General features: G+C 33.7%; 1 protein-coding gene across 1 annotated transcript in view; it reads right to left on the bottom strand.

The window, feature by feature from the left end:
* Positions 1–18,666, bottom strand: part of LOC118203712 (alpha-crystallin A chain-like) — a 69,758-nt gene that overhangs the window by 12,288 nt on the left and 38,804 nt on the right. Inside the window, exon 2 of the mRNA XM_085820759.1 lies at positions 770–1,130. Within this exon, the coding sequence (XP_085676885.1) occupies positions 770–1,120 (351 nt within the window). The 5' untranslated portion in view covers positions 1,121–1,130. The remainder of the gene's footprint in view (positions 1–769; positions 1,131–18,666) is intronic.

The following is an 18,666-nucleotide window of genomic DNA, read 5'->3' as shown; positions in this document are numbered from 1 at the left end:
GGCGACCGTTAAAAATCTGAAACCTTTCACTTTTTTAAAATTATTATTTGGGGGAGGGGAGAGAATAGACAGCTAATGTTTCTTGTGATGCTGCTGGTGTTTTGGATGAAAGAAGCTTAAAATTTAAACATATTTGTTCCAGTTCCTGAAAAATTCGTCGAAAATTTTGACGAAAATATGGCTGATTTGTTATGGCAGGCCGGATAAGAGGGTCTGCTGTATTACCATCTTTTTCTGGGAAAGGAATGTCTTAAATCGTTGATATGACAGCTGATCTTGTAGAGTCATTAGGCTGTTTTGAAGCAGGAGACGTGAAAAATGTGCTTTGCCCTCGCCGGGACTCGAACCTGAACCTCTCGAATATGCGCCGAGTGTGCTACCGTTGCACCACGAAAACATGCTGCAAGGAGTGAGAAAATACTCCCCCTTTTAAAGTGGAACCGGGAATTAGGAGACCCAATCTCCAAATCCTGGTGGTGACGAATTATTGTCCACCATATTTTTTAGTTCCGGCGCCATTTGTAGTCATTAGGTTATTTTGAAGCAGGAGACGTGAAAAATGTGCAATGCCCTCGCCGGGACTCGAACCTGGACCTCTCGAATACGTGCCGAGTATGCTACTGTTACACCACGAAGGCATACTGGAAGGAGGGAGAAAATACCTTATAATCTTTATATGAATCATTCTATAACGAAACCCGACTACTTCTACTAATTTTTCAGGAAGATTAATGTAAGGGACATTTTTATATTCTTTGTTTCTACATACCTGGAGTTTGTTGTCCACTGTCTTGACAACAATCTCTTCTGGTTGATATTGGCTGACGTCAAAACGTAACCTCAACTGCTTGCCATCACCAGAATCCTGGATGAGAGGAGAGTTGAGGCCATCCAACCATGTGCGAACTTCAGATTTATACGTGGTACCATCGGCACCAGAGGTTGTCGTCTGACTTTGGATTCGAGGTGATTCTCTGTCAAGCAGCTGAGCTCGGAATCGATTCATTTCTTCTTCCATCAACTTCATCTCTTGCTCGAATTTTTCTCGGATGGAACTGAACTCGCGGTCGATGACACTGAAGTCTGTCCTTGCTAGAGGCAGTCGACGTTCAAAAGGCATTTTGTATTATCTGAAACAAATTAAAACTTATTAATTAACATAAAACTGATTTTAAGAGAATTAAAAATAGAAAATAATCTTTGAAGTTGTTCTTGTCGGTGGGTTTGGCTAAGCGATGGACACGGCACATTTTTCAGCCCAAAAGAGCTGAAAAGTCTAGGCTCGAAATTCGATTTTGCATTATTGAATCACCATTATACATGCGTCGTTTCACTTTTCATTTGAGTTTGTTGCCATTTTGAAAAATGCAAGATGTTTATCTTTCAAATTGAATCTGTCTTTTGTGGATTAACAAACTAAGCTACTTGAAAGCAACAGATGCACTTCTTAAGGATATTCGTTTATTACCTTTGAATCTGATCGATTTAAATAAAAAGGCGTTTAGTTCATGATCTGTCTTAATTCAAAATATTCAGCATTTTGATAGAAAGACATTAAATACTTTTTTATTATTTATTTCATATTTTCTAAAACTTTAACAAATTTTTGATTAAACTCTACGATTCGAAAGCGAGCAGCGGTAGCGCTATATGAAATAAAACATTTCTAGCTCCAGCGCGGAAGATGATCTATCGGAAATTCGTTAAAGATATGCTGCTTTAAAATATTTTGCCATCGAATTGAATTTTATGTGGTGTGAGTGCAGAGAACGTGATATTTAATAAATAAAACGACAAAAAAAGTTTTGTAAACCATCTTACTAAGAAAACTGAACATTGATGCGATGACCTGAGAAAAGAATGGGGGAGGGATATGCCAATAATTAACACTTCGCCGGGAATTCTCGACATATGCTGTTATGCAGCTTTTAAAATATTTGCGATTTTGCTGTTGAGTTAAATATGGCGTAATTGTCAGCTCAGCTAGAATGTAAAAACCTTTAACAAACCCTTTTGGGCAATCGTTAAAATATGATTTAAAAAAAAAATATATTTTCTTTCCTCTCTCTCGCATGATATATAGCATAGCTGGCCAAACTTCATGTCAGTAACAGCCGCACGTTTGAATTCAGGTATGTTCGAGAGCCGCATCTAGATTTTCTAAAAGCCACAAGTTCATATTTACATCATTATAGAAGTAATGGCGGAGGTTTTAAGTAGAAAGAAATCCCTGATAACTTTGTAAAAAGAATTAATTAATTACTTCTTTTTGGACACTGAATAGTTTTAGTTTACCATATTTCATACTTATATTTTATATGCACGAGCCGCACAAATTGCCTGCGAGAGCCATACCAGGCTCGCGAGCCACACTTTGGCCACCCCTGATATATAGTCTGCGCCAACTTCCCTTTGCGAATGCCTAATCGACAAATACTCAGCCAGTTGATAGAGGAGGGTTATTATTTGGAACTAAACACAGCTGAATCTTTGTATGTCTATGAAGCACACTCAATCAACAACGCAGAATCGATATAATAGCTAACGTTTACTAAGCGGACTAATACCGTAGACACCAATACAAGCTATCACAAGCCTGTAATTTTTACAATTTCCTGCCTTGAAATTTTATATTGGAAACTATGACTTATATTTCAGGGTATTCGTAATATTTTGTATAATATCATTTTCATCAAACATATTTTTAATTTAACTTCGGTACTGTAAAGTAAATAAAGAGTAATAAATAAGGTAAGGTAAATAAAGAATATATTATTTTCACCAATTCTCATTTATTTATTATCACGCGATGAAAACTTTTGATTACGAAAGTCAGTTTTTTGTCTTTTTCTCCCTTTTTTTTTCATCTCTCTCTCTATATATATACATATATATATTACGGTGAAAGACAGAAATCTGAAGAATGCCGACTTTCACCGGTGAATGTCAACATTCACATAGTCTCTTGGTGTATGTCCGAAATATTTTCCATATACTCTTATTTTTGACTTACACCGGTGAATGTCGACATTCACCATGTACTAATGGTGAATGTTGAACATATAAGAATATTATATTTCCTTCTCCGTAATTCATTCGCGAAAAAACGCACTTGAAACTCAGAATAAGAACTTAAGAATATAAGAACTTAAAACACACAGTACATTCAAAATGAGAAAGGAAAATAATAGAAGTTATTAACTTATTAAGTTATGTGATTCAAATCTTATTTATTGCAACAACTTAAACTATTATGACACTTTGAATTGCACAAGAGGCCCTTGCTTTTACAACTGCATTTATTTGTGAAACACTTCCTTTTGGAATGGCAGCGTGTACATATACTCCTCTCTTTTCGACCTATGCCAGAGCATATCTGTGATTGTCGACATACACCGGTGAGGGTCCGAATGTACAAGAATGTAAAGAAATATTTGATCTTTCACCGACGTATTTGGTGAATGTTGACATTCTCCGGTGAAAGTAGACATTCTCCAATTTCGGTCTTTCACAGTAACATATATAAATATTGCAAGATATTATTAAATTTGACTCAATCATAAACGAAACACTGTTTGGACCACCTAAACAATAGCTTTTCTTCAGAAGCATAATTAAAATCAAATTAATAATTAGATTTAAAAAATTGCATTAAAAAATCGTCGAATATATTTCTGATATACATATGTTTGAAAATGTTGTTCAACAATACGGATGAATGAACTGAATTTGATTAATTATGCCGCAACTTTGCACATTATTTCCATTTTCCTTGAAAAAGATTTCGTTTTCGTGGTTTTCCCCATGTGTGGCATGTATACTAGCTAATTTCCTTAGAAAGTCCTCCACGAAAACGAAAATCCCTCTCTTTCGTTAGATAGCCCTCGAGGCTAATCTCATAAACCAAATTAAACAAATCCTGTTTATCATAGAATACTGGTCATCAAACTTTGTCGACTAACGGAACACTTAGAATTTTTTTTTCCCCCGCGGGACCCCCATTTTTCCCTTAGAAAAATACATCTTAAAATAATATTTAAAGCAGATATGTTATAGGCGCTTTATGTTAAGACGATTAAAGAAAAGTATTGCATTTTTATCAAAAAATGTTAACATAAAATTAATGTAATTTACTCATTAATAGCATTAACTCGTGCTCCAGGGGTGTCTCCTCGCTTTGCCTTATATTTGGGCAGGGGTGTGCTTGCACTTTTTTTTAGCCCAAAGGAGCAATTTGTCCATAAGGGTTATTAATTTTGTTTTGGAATTTTGCGTCGATTCACTACAACCGACGAATCACTTTTTAAATTGTTGCTACCAAATATTATCGCCCTGTATTATATTTAAAGAAATTAAATAATGAAGAATCTGCATAAATGTATGTATCTTTCTCGCATTGGGATTAAAAAACTACCTAGAGCGATCAAATTTTGAATAATGTAATTCTCCACCGAATATGGGCATCTAAACGCCCTAATTTGGAATTTGTTTTATTACCGAGTTCATATTTTGCCACACTTTACTAATTAATTACTTCATTACACATTATGTCACACTTTACTAATTAATTACACTTTTTGATTAACAAACTCAACGATTTCAAAGCAAGCAATGGCAACGCTGTACGGACCCCCCTGCCCCAAAAAAAAACACCTCCAGCGCGAGAGACTGTGTATTGGAAATTCTAAAGATATCCTCCTTTTAAAATTATTTTGCGAAATTGCTGTTGAATTCACTTTTATGGTTTAAGGGGACATAAGTCATAAAAATTTTTAAATTTTCAATTTTGGGCTAAAAAAATAAAGCAACCTGAGACGATTCCAAAAATATATAATTTATTTACGTTTAGAAATTTTAAGACCGAAATCTTTCATTAAAAAATGTAAATAAGCAGTAGCAAGCTCGAGAAGGGGCAGATGCCTGGTGTGGCAACAATAAAACCATATCAGTTGGTAAAAGGTATGTTCATAAACATTCTTTGTTAGAATCTGTTTTATTAGCGGAGAAGAAGTCTTTAGAAGTGTCTCTGACACAAAAAAAAAAAAAAAAAAAAAAAAAACTACTCTCAAATTGCATTCATAGCAAGAAGTCAAAACCCACTGGTATAGTAGTTAACGACGCTGACTGCCGTGCTGAAGGGCCCGCGTTCGAATCTCGGAGACGGCATTGGTGTTTATAAATTAGTGTCCGTACGACATGGAAGACCCCAAATATGCGGCGAGCCGAAAGTACTCTCGAGAGGAGGGTGGGAGACCTTCAAACCTGTCCCCCCTGGGGTGCTCTCCATCCAAATTGGGGGCGGAACTGAGCTAAATCGCACTGTCACCCGTAAGGTGCTCAAGGCCAACGGTCAACGGTAGGTGCTCCTTGCGCTGTTATACGTTAGACAAGTGAAGAACAACTCAAAACCCGAATGAAAGTTTTAATAATTGTATCTGGACAGGCATACCAAAAACTATTTTTGAGAGTGTTATCACATTAAAATTGGGTTTATTAGATGCGGTAATATGTTTTAATGATGGTGTACAATGCCGCATTAAATAATTGGAATTATAGGGAACACAGCCAGGATTTTATACGGTAAAGTTTTTGGGAGAATAGATTGCGATAGAATTCGTGAGGCCCATCTCGATCACCAAAAGCTTTCTAAAATGGCCAAAAAGAAACATAAGTTAATAAAACAAAAACAATTAGATGCAGAAATACCAGTTCAAGATGATAATGGTGCAGGAAAATGCTAAAATGATTTTTTATATAAATTTTTAGTGTTTAATTTTTTTTTTTTTTTTTTTTTAAACTTTCGGTACACTTTTTTGAAAACTATTTAGCCTAGAAGGTTTAAATTTTCCACAATTGTTTATCCTAACTATTTCTTTGAAACTAAGCAGGATATAAAATTTATGGATCATTAGTTTTGGATATATTAAAAATTTAATACCATTTTTTTTCTGTGAGTTTCAAAACATTTTACTAATTTATTTTTAGTATTTTTTTTTTTTTTTTTCTTTTTAAGTAAAATGTAAAATGCTGCTTATTTTTCTTAAATGATATGTTTTTAACCATCATGCAACATTTGAAGGAGTTTGATGCAGCAGTTTTTAAGAAAAGTGTATCAAACTAGCACACTGTCACAAAAGATTCATCAAAGGTAAGAGAAATTAAACAGCTGGTTTTTAAAAACACTAAGCTTTAAATTTACATTTTATGTGTTTTATATAATTTGCAAGCTGTCTACTTTAAATGAAAAAAAGAATTTAGAGTATACGTTTATTTTGAGAAAAGTTATACCGTAATAACCTTTGTCCCGAAATAGTTGCGTTTCGCCAGTCGATATGTCACATGCCCCCTTAAGTCCGAAAAACATGATATTTAATAAATAAAGGTAACACACACAAAACGTTAAAAAAAGCCAGGGTTCGTACACATTTCTGCACACGGAAATTAAGTACTTTTAAGGACTTTTAAGGACCATTAATGAAAAAAAATTAAGGACCTATGAACAAATGGAAACTGAATAAATTCAATTGAAGATATTATCTATGCCTGAATATCCTTTTTGCAATACCATCCTAAAAATAAAATAGATCCCTAAGTAGTACGCATTATTGCTAAACATGAATTAAGATAATTGTTAATAAGTTTGAGAATAAAATAAACTTTATGCAATTTATCAAGTAGCATTAAATATTTTACACTTATAATTGTAGGTCATATTTGAAAGAAGATAAGTAACATTTACGTTTTACTAAAAGTTAGCTTTATGTTGATTTTTTTTATGTCTCTTTTTGTCACATACTTGGTCAGTCTAGAGGTTTAGTAAATAATCAGGTAGATTTTATGTCAAACTACATAGGTTAAAATGAGAAGTAAGATCATAATCAGCATGATTCATAACAAAAGACTGAATGTTGTCACCGCTGCTGCTTGTCTAGAGAGAAACCTGCTGATTAGAACAAACCTGAAAGGCCTGATGTAGGCAAGTGTTGAAAGTTAGTCAGGTTCTGTTTGATGAAGTTAGTGTCGTAGCTTCGTGTATAGTTCCAGAGGTTATAACCCAGTTAATATACTTTAAGGTTTCAATAAGCCATTAAAGCACCAGAGGTGATAAGTTGTTTTGTATTATTTTAAGTAGATGCATAGAATATGTTTTACTTGAATTTTTACATATTTATAATTTATCTTGTGACCACAGTGAGTATTAATGAAAGGCAATAACTCGCTTTAATATGTAGAGATAATTTTTAAGGGTAAGCAGTTAGATGTAAATAATTAAATTAGGTAGTTTGATAACCTTAGTCATTATGGATTTACATGACCACTATTAAATTTTATTTTTAAACAATATTTGTTAAAAAAGCTCTATTTAAATCAAAATCTAATAAAATTTCACAGTCTAAAGTATATGTAATTTATGACACAGATTCTTAAATGGTATTAAGATAATTACACATTAAAAGTTACAGTACATTTATGTTTTGTAACAACAGCAGTCAACAAAATATTTATCCATCATTTTAATTTGAAGCCTTCCCAGACATTTTGGCTAGTTTATATCGATTTTCTTCTCTTTAAGCATCTTTTCTAACAATTAGAGATTTGTCTCAATATGCAAATCAATGCTCTTGCTAGTTTCTGCGTCTTTATCTTGTCAACCTCTCCACAATGTACCTATGAGGGTTTAATTGATCTGGTAAAAGTTAAATAATCCAAAACGCCCGACAGGCGTGAAGCATATTATCGCTATGTCTGAAATTAACTACAATACCAGAAAAAGGTTTAAATAAGCCTCTTATTTAAAAAGAGCTTAGAACATAAAGGCACGTTCTGATGCTAACAAAATCAATTACAGCTCACGGTGTTGTAATTAAACAAGAACAGTCAAATTCAAACTAATAATGTGGACTAGTGGTCAAAGATTATACAATTTAATTTTAATTTAATCTCACTCAATAACTATCATATGAGGAAATAGAAATGGGGAATTATAGTAAAGGTTGAAATCATAAACAATTGGGTAATTTACATAATAATAACTGCACATATCTTTGAAGAATAATTTCCTTTATGTACTCAAGTTTCTTTCTTCAACACGTTTCCTTTTCATTTTAGAAATTTTGGATTTAATTAAGGATTTCCATTATTCTAAAAAACACTAAATGCATATAGAATGTACAGAAAAAGCAGCTAATTTTATTTCTTTAGTAATATGAACATTCAGAAGCAATATGAAATATATATATAGTAAAAGACGGTTACAGAGCTGATTGGCAGAATTTCTAGAATTTAGTCACACCGAACAACAAAATCTAGAAATGTCAAAACTTTTAGAATTTAGAGCAGGCATTGTAAGCAGAATTTAGAAAGAAAGGCTTTAGGCAACGGAATTTAGGATCCACAGAGATTGCATCAGGTGGGAAAATGCCTAGTGCCAGCTATGTGTATGATGCATTAAGAAATATTAGATGAATCTTTTAAATTGTAAGTTTTCAATTTCTTTATCAATAAAAAATCCCCTTTCTATAATGCCTGCCCATGTAATAAAATCAGAAGCATTTTTGATATTTTCCATGCTTCTGTCTAGTGAAAAGTAGAGAAAATAAAGAGAAGATAAATATGTTAAGATTCTAGTATCAGAAGTAAAACATTTATATACAGTCAAAAGTCGTTAATTCGGACACCCATAATTCGGAATGATCTATAATCCGGACATCAAAACTAAAAACTTTCTGCGCATGCGCCGCGTTGACACATGCGCAGAGGCGTTCACGCGTGCGCGTAAGACCTTTTACGACTGCGCATATGAGTGTGCGCAAGTGCAGAATACGTTTTAGCGTGCGCATTTTATGTATAATGGACGTATAAGCTAAAATTATCTAATTATCTATTTCAGTTAATGCTGATGATTGCGTTGTTCCTTAATTTTCGAATTGCATCCGGCTTATTATTTTTTGCAGACTGTAAGAGCAATTTTATAAAGGTAAGTTTAAACTTTCGATTATATCAAATAGAATTTCTGCTATATATTTACTAATATGTAAAGGATCTACAAAGCAAAAGTATGTTATGAAATCCGAAATCTGTTTATCAATTTCACGCTGCTCTGCGGCAGGGGGGGAGGGGAACGCAGCGGCGCGCAATGAATCTGAAGTTGATCTGTCAGCACTATCCTTATCGTCAGGGCAGATGTTTTTATTTTATTTGGCTTATAATTCCTTACCAAATGTAGTATTTCATCTCGATATGCTTCGTCTTTGATATGATTTAAAACAAGTTCCTCGTCATTATAATTCGCTTCCGATAGCGAAGAAACGTGACAGAAGTTATTGAAAACAAAAAAATTTCGATTGACAAATTAGTCGGTGTTCTTGACACAGCAATTATAGGACTTGAACGGCGGAACTTTGTAACTGAACAAGAAATTATGTCTGTTTAATAGAATTAAAGAGAAAGTATTATCACATGAAACGAAGCAAAACTTAAACAACTTACATTGAAAGAAATGTTTAATAAAGTAAACAAATAAATATTAAGCTTTTTCTTTTTGCAAATTTTGATACCCTTTAGATCATAATTGTTCTTTATTTCATAAATTACGGTTTCATATTTTTAATTTTAGAATTTCTGCATGCCATCTTACGAGATTTAAACTGATGATCTATAATCCGGAAAAATCGATAATCCGGAATCGCCGAAGTCCCGACGAGTCCGGATTAACGACTTTTGACTGTATTATGTTTTCGTTCTTCTTCCAGATGTTCTCCAAAAATTAAGAAATTCATTGCAAACTCTTTGTAAAATACATCCATTACATGTTGATACCATGGAGACATTTTTCATTTTGGTCATATATTTCTCGAATCTTCTAGAATCGTGGGCCTATAAATCTTGCCTTCAAATCCTTTTAAACTTTCCAAGCTGCAATGTGTAAAATCCTAAAGAAAAATTATCCCTACCAATTATGTAACAGCAGAAAGCCAGAAATGGTTTGGGAAAAAAATAGGAGAAAAGTATAAAATTAATTTTATAGAGAAAACTGATGCACATTCTGAGAATTTTGAATATTCTGAGACAATTACATGGAATTACTCTTACTATGAAAAAATTAAAAACAAGACATTTTTTAATTAATTACATAGCTAATTTTGCTTTTGCTAAGAGCTGTTTTGTAAATTGAGCTTATAGCATTATACCTTGTTTATTTTTCAGATTTAAAATATTGTATAATAAGTTGCCAAAATGAAACTTTATAATATTACAGCGAAAAAAAATGTCTTATTTTAATGTTATTTTTTAAATATAATTTCAATATATTACCATTATTTTAATGAAATTTATTAATGTTACGATGTTTTAAAAAAAATCGTCGAAAAATTCTCAGAACTCGGAATTAAAAAGTTTCTATAGAAACTAATCTTAAAATCGCCAAAATGTTGAAAAGTCGCCAAATTTAGAACCGTTTAATAAAAGAATTCACACCTCCAAAAGCGAAAAGTTGTTTAAGAGCTCTTTACTAAAAAAAATGAATTTCGAAAGGTTTATGTTTCACTTCTTGCTTAGAAACTCGAGTATCCCATCATTTATGTTAGAAATAGAAACAAATTATAACCCATGAACCCATTCAAAAGATAACCATATATGTCAGTAAATTGCCAAAAATATTTCACCAAAATGCTAATTCACACTCAAAATGGCAGTCGTAAAAACAGAGAGAAATTTCAGATGATTAAAATTAAGGACCTTCAGCTGATTTTGGCCAAAATTAAGGACTTTTAAGGACCAAAAATCGATTCCAAAAAATCTAAGGACTTTTAAGGACTCTTAAGGACCGTACGAACCCTGAAAGCCCCTTTGGGCGTATTGTAAAATCTGAAAACTTTGTTTTTTTTTTTTAAATACATAAACTGTTGAAATCCAGCTCTGCAGATGTCGTCTGCAGTCGCATTTCATATTCTGCATTTAAAATTTGCTCTTACATTTTGTTTGAATTGCCCCGCATGTTGAAAAAGATTTTTCACTTAAATACATTGGCTCTAGAATATTTATAGTTGTATGAGAAACTTCTAAGGGATTCTGCATGAATCTACAACCACAACTTTAGAAGATGCTGTTGCTTAAATTTAGATTTTAATGTCGAATCTGTTGATATGTCGATTAGTTGTTCCCTTTCTTTCTGATTTATCGTAATACTCAAAAAGATTTTTTTATCCAATCATACTTAGTTTTTTCTTCGTTTGAAAAAGGTGCATTGTATAATTTTTGATACTATCCTCTAAATTCAATTCATTTTCCATTAGAAAACTGTTTAGCTTTGTAAAAAGCATGCACGTCATTCTCTTTGACATAAAGGAGAAAGAAAATCCCTTTTAAATGCTTCGACTAGGGATTAGGAAACCTAACTGCCTGGTGGTGAAAAATCATCATCCACCACCTTTAAGTTCGGGCGCCGCTTTAGGTTATTTTGGAGCAAGAGATGGGGAAAATGTACAATGCTCTCATCGGGACTCAAAAACATGGATCTCTCGAATACGCGCCGAGTGTACTACCATTACACCACGAAGGCATGCTAGAAAGACGGAAAAAATTACGTTATAGAATCATTGCTTTATAATTTTCTTTTCGAATTTTTATTTTGACTCTGGGGTTTGACTTGTGGGACCCCGCGGTTCCGTGGAACACAGTTTGAAAACCACTGCTATAGAGAAACACACGTATAAAGGAATCGTATAAGCAACATTAGATATCTTCCGGAAGAATACTTAACAAATGTACGCGCCTTTTAAGCTTCGTGCTAGTCTCTATCAGTCTTCAGTCCGTGTGCTTCAGTATCTATCAGAGGATCAAGAAACTGATAACTCTGTTACCGTAAGCAGGTAGCATCCAAATGCCCAGCTGTTAATTTAAGTTCATTTTACCAGGAGTACATGCAATAAAATATTTTTGAACATGAATGTTTCAGTTCTTTTAACCATGATATTTTTTTATCTTTAATGCATACAACTTGAAAGGCACTTGTAGTGAGTGCCTTCATAAACACTCACTTTCAATATAAATTGTTCAACATTTCTTAATTGAAACAAACATAAAAAATAATATCTGTACTTAAAAAAATAGATTACACGGCAGGACAGCCTTTGCCAAGAGCAGCAAAAGTTGTTCACATGCAAATTTCTTCTCCCTCTTTTCACCGTTAATTCAAACACACGAATACACATACAAAAGAAAAAAACCTTTAAAGGAAGTATTCACGACATTAATTGCAGCTAATATATAAAATATCCACGATCTCTTACGGCTGACATAGTTTTATGGGAAAGGGGACTGTACATTTTGAGACATACTGACCAAACGGGTAAGTGTCTTTTCCATATAGTTAAACAAAATCTCTCTCCCAACTAGTAGTGAGTTAATATCACTCACTCTTAATTTACCAACATCAATCTCTGCCAAAATAAAAGCAAAAAGGTAGCATCGACAGTTAATTTTTGGTCTCTTCGTTTTTAATAAAGAAACTCCGTTTTTAATAAAAAAAAGTATTAGTAATGGTTCGGAGGTGGACGATTTCTTTAAGGAAAAAAAAATCTTTTTAAAGGTTTTCGTGTTTCCTTCTGTGCTTGTATATCAGACATCATTGATATTTGCCAACGAATTTTCGAATTTAAGTCAGCAAATATGAGCTGTACACAAATTTAGTGCATATTTGCCATGAAGGCATGAATGGCTTTAATTCTGAGATTGCTTTATAAAATTGTCTTTAACTACCTCAATATTTAGTTTAGATATAAATGTGATGATTCTAAATAATCACAACACCTGTGGTGTGTTGGTGTATTTAATTATGGCAAAGCACACTACGGCTATCTGCCTAAGAGGAGGGATGCCTTTCGTGGAGGGCTTTCTAAGGGAAACTGGCTCGTATACACGTTACACATGGGGAAAACCACGAAAACACCCATGCAGCCAGCCCGTTCGCGGGATTCGAACCTCGGACCGAACTACCAGTGTTCAGCGACTTTACCGCTCGGCCGCTGGTGGGCTGACAACACCTGTGACAACGCTAAGTAATTAGTCTACTTCCCTACTTGGCAAAAAGTCCAGTTATTCTATAACGAAAACAAAATTTCTAAACATTTCTGTACAATCATTGTGGATTTATACGCGATTTGTATACGCAAGTAAGGTAATAAAATATACGCGTTAATCAATAAACCTATGTCGCCGCAAATTTTGTGGAACACATTAAGCTTGATGATATGTTAATAATGTTGAGTTAAATGTACCGATCAATCGAAAATGGCTTGGAATGACTGTTCCAAAGTACAAATAAATGTCATTAATGAGATCACGAAGTCATGAGAACTTTCTAATTAACACGGGTATAATAATTTCAGTAATAAGAAATATGAAAAAAGGTATCGAGTCACACTCAAGAACAATGCTGAGGGACAAGGGGGTATCGGCTGGGTCGTCTATGTTTTCTATATAAGGCGATGGGCACGTCGGAAAAGAACCGGTTTGTTTCGATTGGAATGGTGTCGCGCAGTCTTCGCTTGTAATATTTCTGTAGGCGTCTGCCTACGTCCCGCGAGTTTGTGACCTCAACGATGTCGAAATTTTCAAATATCGACTGTATATAAAAATAAGTAGCTCATTTACATACATCATGAACGGAATCGTCTCATAACTTTATTATATATCAATTAAACTAAATGAAGGTGAAATGTTTAAGTAACTTCATTAAAGAGATATAGATTTGTCAAATAAAACTGGATAAGCTTGGATAAAATCTATTCTGCAGATAGTCACGTTAATTATGATTTTCTACCACATTAGAATATGCTATAATCTAAAATTTTAATATAAACGCCTCAGTTTGATTAGTGTAGAGAGGTATTTTTTGGAAGCAGAGGAAGTTAAAAATGAGCAACGCCTTCGGGAATCGAACCACGGACCTCTGAATACGCACCCATCCTGCTGACCACTACACTACGAAGGCCTGCTAAGAAGGCGGGAGAAATACCTTATAACAGGGCTGCATTAAGATAGCCTGGAATCCTAGGTACAATATTCTTCCGCTCTTCCAACGGCCAGTCTACTAAATTTTATCAGGGAGAGGACAAAATATTGCACTTTTCTCGATATCAATATTTTTATGTCCATCAACGAAAAATTTTTTTAAATAATAATTATTTTCATCGCGCTAAATAAATATTATCAGCCGTTTTACATTCCAGTGGAGATCTTTTTGACCTCCCAAGAAGGCAGAGATGTTTATGTTAAGATACTGGTTTCATGGAATAAGCAACAGTTATAATCCGTCGTTCCTCACGACCTCTGGAGGAATGTGGCTAAGGGAAGAGGGGTACAAAGCGTTTCAAGTTTCTTACTTTAGAGTATTCTTGGAGAAACAGTGCGTAAAATCTTTATACCATCACTGGCAGGGCCGGCGTCAGAACATGTGCGACTGCACCGGCCAGCGGAATTCAGTGGCGGCAAACATTTTAAAATTTTGAAAGGAAACGGGCTACAGAATTTTGGATTTGCGGAGTTTGCACCGGGCTGCAAAAAGCGCAATCCCTGATCACTGGTTCCCAATGTTTTGTTCACAAGTATTCTCATATGTAGCTATAAGCCTGGGCTTGGAGTTTGGTAATAACATAAACTGATAAGTTTCGTATAAAAATGGTTTTCAAAATAGCATAATATACACATACATCTTTAGGAATTCGGATTCCCAAACAAGTATAGAAGTCGGTCCTGTTCTGAGAATCAAGTATTTAGACTACCATCACCCAGAAACATGCGTTTAAATTCTCCGATACATATTCAGCGAATACATTTATAAATATTAAAGTCAGATAAACCATGTTTCCTAAACGGGTTGAATGCATAAAATAAACGAATAGTAAGATTTTCATATCCCCAGAGGCATAGATTGTTTACAAGGAAGTTAAACCATTTTCCACATTATTAAGTAAATACGAACTATTTTCTTTCACGAAGACATCCTTTCATCACAAAGGTCTGGTCAATGGCCGAATGGTTAAGAGTGCTGAATACTGAGAATTATATTCCAGGCGAAGAGGGAAGGCTGGTTTTCGTGACTTTCCCCATATGTACCGTGAATATGAACTAGTTTCCCTTTAAAAAATACCCCCCCCCCCAGGCTCTCGTGCGTTTGCGCTATTCAAAGAACCTAACCTTCCATCACAGATAGTCTTTACGTAAGTTATCAACTTGTCAAATAAATTGTTTTAAATAATTTTTGAAGTTAATATGTATAGTTTAGAAGACTACCAATCGTTTCGCTATGGTTGATATTGTTACGCAATGTTGTTATAGCTGGTATAATGTAACATGAAATGCCTTAAGAGACGAACCGCCGTCGCAAAAATAAGATCGCAGAACCACGTCTATTTAACATTGAGGTAAGAGATATCGCCAAAAGTAGCCAAACTAGACGACCATTTGGTGACATTTGGGTCCGGTTGCATATAGGCATTCTGTACCGCGGCACGCACCTAGGGAAAAATCCCTTCTCCTGACTGAACATGGCTTCCGATGACATCATTTCTTTACGCTTAGGAACGCCTTGACTTTGCTCAGGCTCAAGGTACACCTCTATACTATTTGTTTACATTTTGATAGCAGTACCGAAAAGAATATTACGTGCGTTGTCTTTCTGTTGCTATGAGATGCCACTTCTGGCAACACTGTAGTGTGGTGAATTTAATATAAAGGTAGTGATTTTTTTTTCCTAGAGAGAAAAAGTATCATTTTTCTTGTGTTAACTCCGAAAAAGGGTACAGAGGGAGATTTTTAATAAATGTATTCTTAATTTAAAACGGTTCATATTAAAGATGTTGTGATTATCAATTCATTATTTCATGGTCATTATATATCCATTCTCTGGTGATGCAATCTGCGAAAGTCTGACACAAGTCAGTTTTCGGAAATAGCAAAAACGACGTTGCGAGCTTACATAGTATACAGTAAATTCACAATATTCCTAATCAGTTTGCAAAAGTAAAATTTATTTTTGAAGTTTGACTAATATAGATTTGGAACAGAAAAATAGAAATACGTATTTTAAATTGAACAATATTACTTTATGAATATTGCCATTTCTTTAATGTGTTACATCTTTTGTACCTTTGCATAAAAATAGTGCTTGTCAGAAAAGGAAGTGTTTTTTTTTAATACACGAGTATTAAATTTAGCGACAATACTGAATGCACTTTTTTCTTTTATTTAAGGCAACAGAATATTAGAATAACATGGACATTAAGATGGAAATAGCATAATACTATTTGCGAACGAAATATTTTCTGCAATGTGAAAGAAACAAAGTGCAACAAAACTGCAATAATAATAATTTACTTACTAGCACACAATATCTTTACAGTTGGATCGAGATCGCTGTGTTTTGGTTTTTGTACTAAATTCATGAACTCAGCTATTTGTATAATCTAAGCGCTTAAGATTGCTTCTGATATTAACAGCATCTTAAAAACATTTTATAATTTTATTATTCCATAAAGCAGGAAGCTATCTGCAGAACGCTGCAGTTACACGTTTTCGTTTCAAAGAAAACAAACGATAATTTTCATGCTTCCGTGTCACTCATGCATACTTGCCAACCTATGACACTCAAAAATCAGGAGATTTTTTTAAGAAATCAGGAGATTTTTCACAATGTTAAAAAGACTTTTTAAATGATAAAAATATAGTTTTTAATAATGAATTAACTTTAAATAGTTACCAAGTCTTAAATGCAAGCAAAACAAAAATACCTTAGACAAACATTTTTATTACTTTCATCGTTTAAAAAAAAAAAAAAAAAAAAAAAGGCTTTTTAATCAGTTTTCATACAAATGTTATGGACAGTGGCAGATTTTGCTCTCGTTAAGAAAGAAACTTCATAATTTTGTTCATAGCAATTGCCACGTAGGCCTGCTTTCGCTAATAAAAGTGTTTCTAATGTATCATCACTAATATTAGATCTAAATTTAGTCCTCGTTTTCGCAACAACACTGAAAATTCTCTCACACTCTGCATTACTATGGGGAATTGTCAAGATGGCAAACATAATTCTAGAGAGTTCACTATATTTTAAAATTCCATCAGCACCTTTCAATTTTCCAATTAACCTCCACTGGGTGTCAATCCTAACTGATTTTATAACTTCATCCAAGTTTTCTAACTGTAAACTGCAAAATTGCGACTGCAGTATATCAGTAGCAACATCAATATCATCATCTTTCATGACTAAACGAAGTAACACAGGAAATCTGTTCAAAAAGTACCTTATATCAAAAAAAAGATGCATTTGCTAGAGCAGAAACATCAGCAACTTTAGCATGCAAAATCACTTCATCGTTGACTGGAAATTTATGTAGTGTGTAATCACATACTTGACAGAAGTAATTTCTAACATGAAGATAAAACTTATTTTTGTCTTCTTCTGAAAGTTCTTCCACTACTTTTGGTAGTTGCAGCTCCTATTACCAAATCTTCATCTTCCTTCTGATTTTCTGTTTCACCATAAATCACATCATATATAGAATTACAAGACAAAACACAGACCGGTTCTACAAACTTTGATAAAATGTCTTTAAACAGATCATAAATCATTGATTGCAAAACATGAATTAATGGAATTCTGCTTTGTAGAATTGTGTTCAGAACATCGAATGATGGCAAAATGAATAGTAAAAAAAAAGCAAAAAGCTTTGTTAAGGTCCGAAGAAAAAAACATAAATATTCGTTCTTCAAAAGATAAACTTACAGTAATCGGAAAATGTTTCGTGTGTTGAGCAATTTTTTTTTTTTTTTATTATTTTGAGAGAAATTTGTATCAGCTTTACGCTTATATTTTGCAGTATTATTTTGAGAACTGCCAGTTGAATTGCTAAATGATGCAGAAATTACAAAAAATCAAAATTTTTCTCATTTCAGTATTATGCAGCTGTTGGAACTGTTTCAATTTTTCCTTTCTTTTAGAACTCCTTTCAAGATAATAATAAATATCAACAATGTGTTCATCCACATTTAATGGTAAAGAAGCTGCCCCTTTTTCAGCTGCTAAATTTAAGAGCTGACAGGTGCACCCTCATAATCTGCAAATCTGAATTTGCCTTTCTTAAGATGCCTGCAGCACCAGTTTTCAAGCCTACCATTACTGGTGCATTATCGGCACCAAGCGCTAAGCAATTATGCAGAGGGACTGCATTTTATTTTAAAGTTTTAATAATTAGCTGTGCTATATTAAAGCCTGTCGAATGTCCTACTAAAGTGGGGACAGAAAGTAAACTGCACTCAATTTCTGAAGACTCTGGATTAAAAAAAGAAACAACAATTGGATACAGTTTTGAATTGGTATTATTGCTTCCATCCGTAGAGAGGCAGAACGGAGCTGTTTTAATGCAATCAGTAACTGAAGATTTATTTTTCAAACCCATTTCTTTAACAATTGCACCTGTTTTGGTCCTTGCACTTGAGTATTTCTTAGCGATTTCACTATCGGGAAACATTTTTCTAAATAAAGCTACAGCGTGATCCGATGCATTCAGTGGCAGGTTGTGCTCCAGTAAAAAGGCAGAGAACAGACATTCTGCATTAATCACTTTTTGGTCTTTTGTTTCCGAAAAAAAATTTAATTTTTCGTTT

Source organism: Stegodyphus dumicola, chromosome 1, assembly GCF_044657685.1.
Source record: "Stegodyphus dumicola isolate Sdum_Otavi_A_Nest chromosome 1, ASM4465768v1".
Taxonomy (NCBI): domain Eukaryota; kingdom Metazoa; phylum Arthropoda; class Arachnida; order Araneae; family Eresidae; genus Stegodyphus; species Stegodyphus dumicola.
Note: the sequence above shows the minus strand (reverse complement) of the source record. Positions and strands in the feature narration are given on the sequence as shown.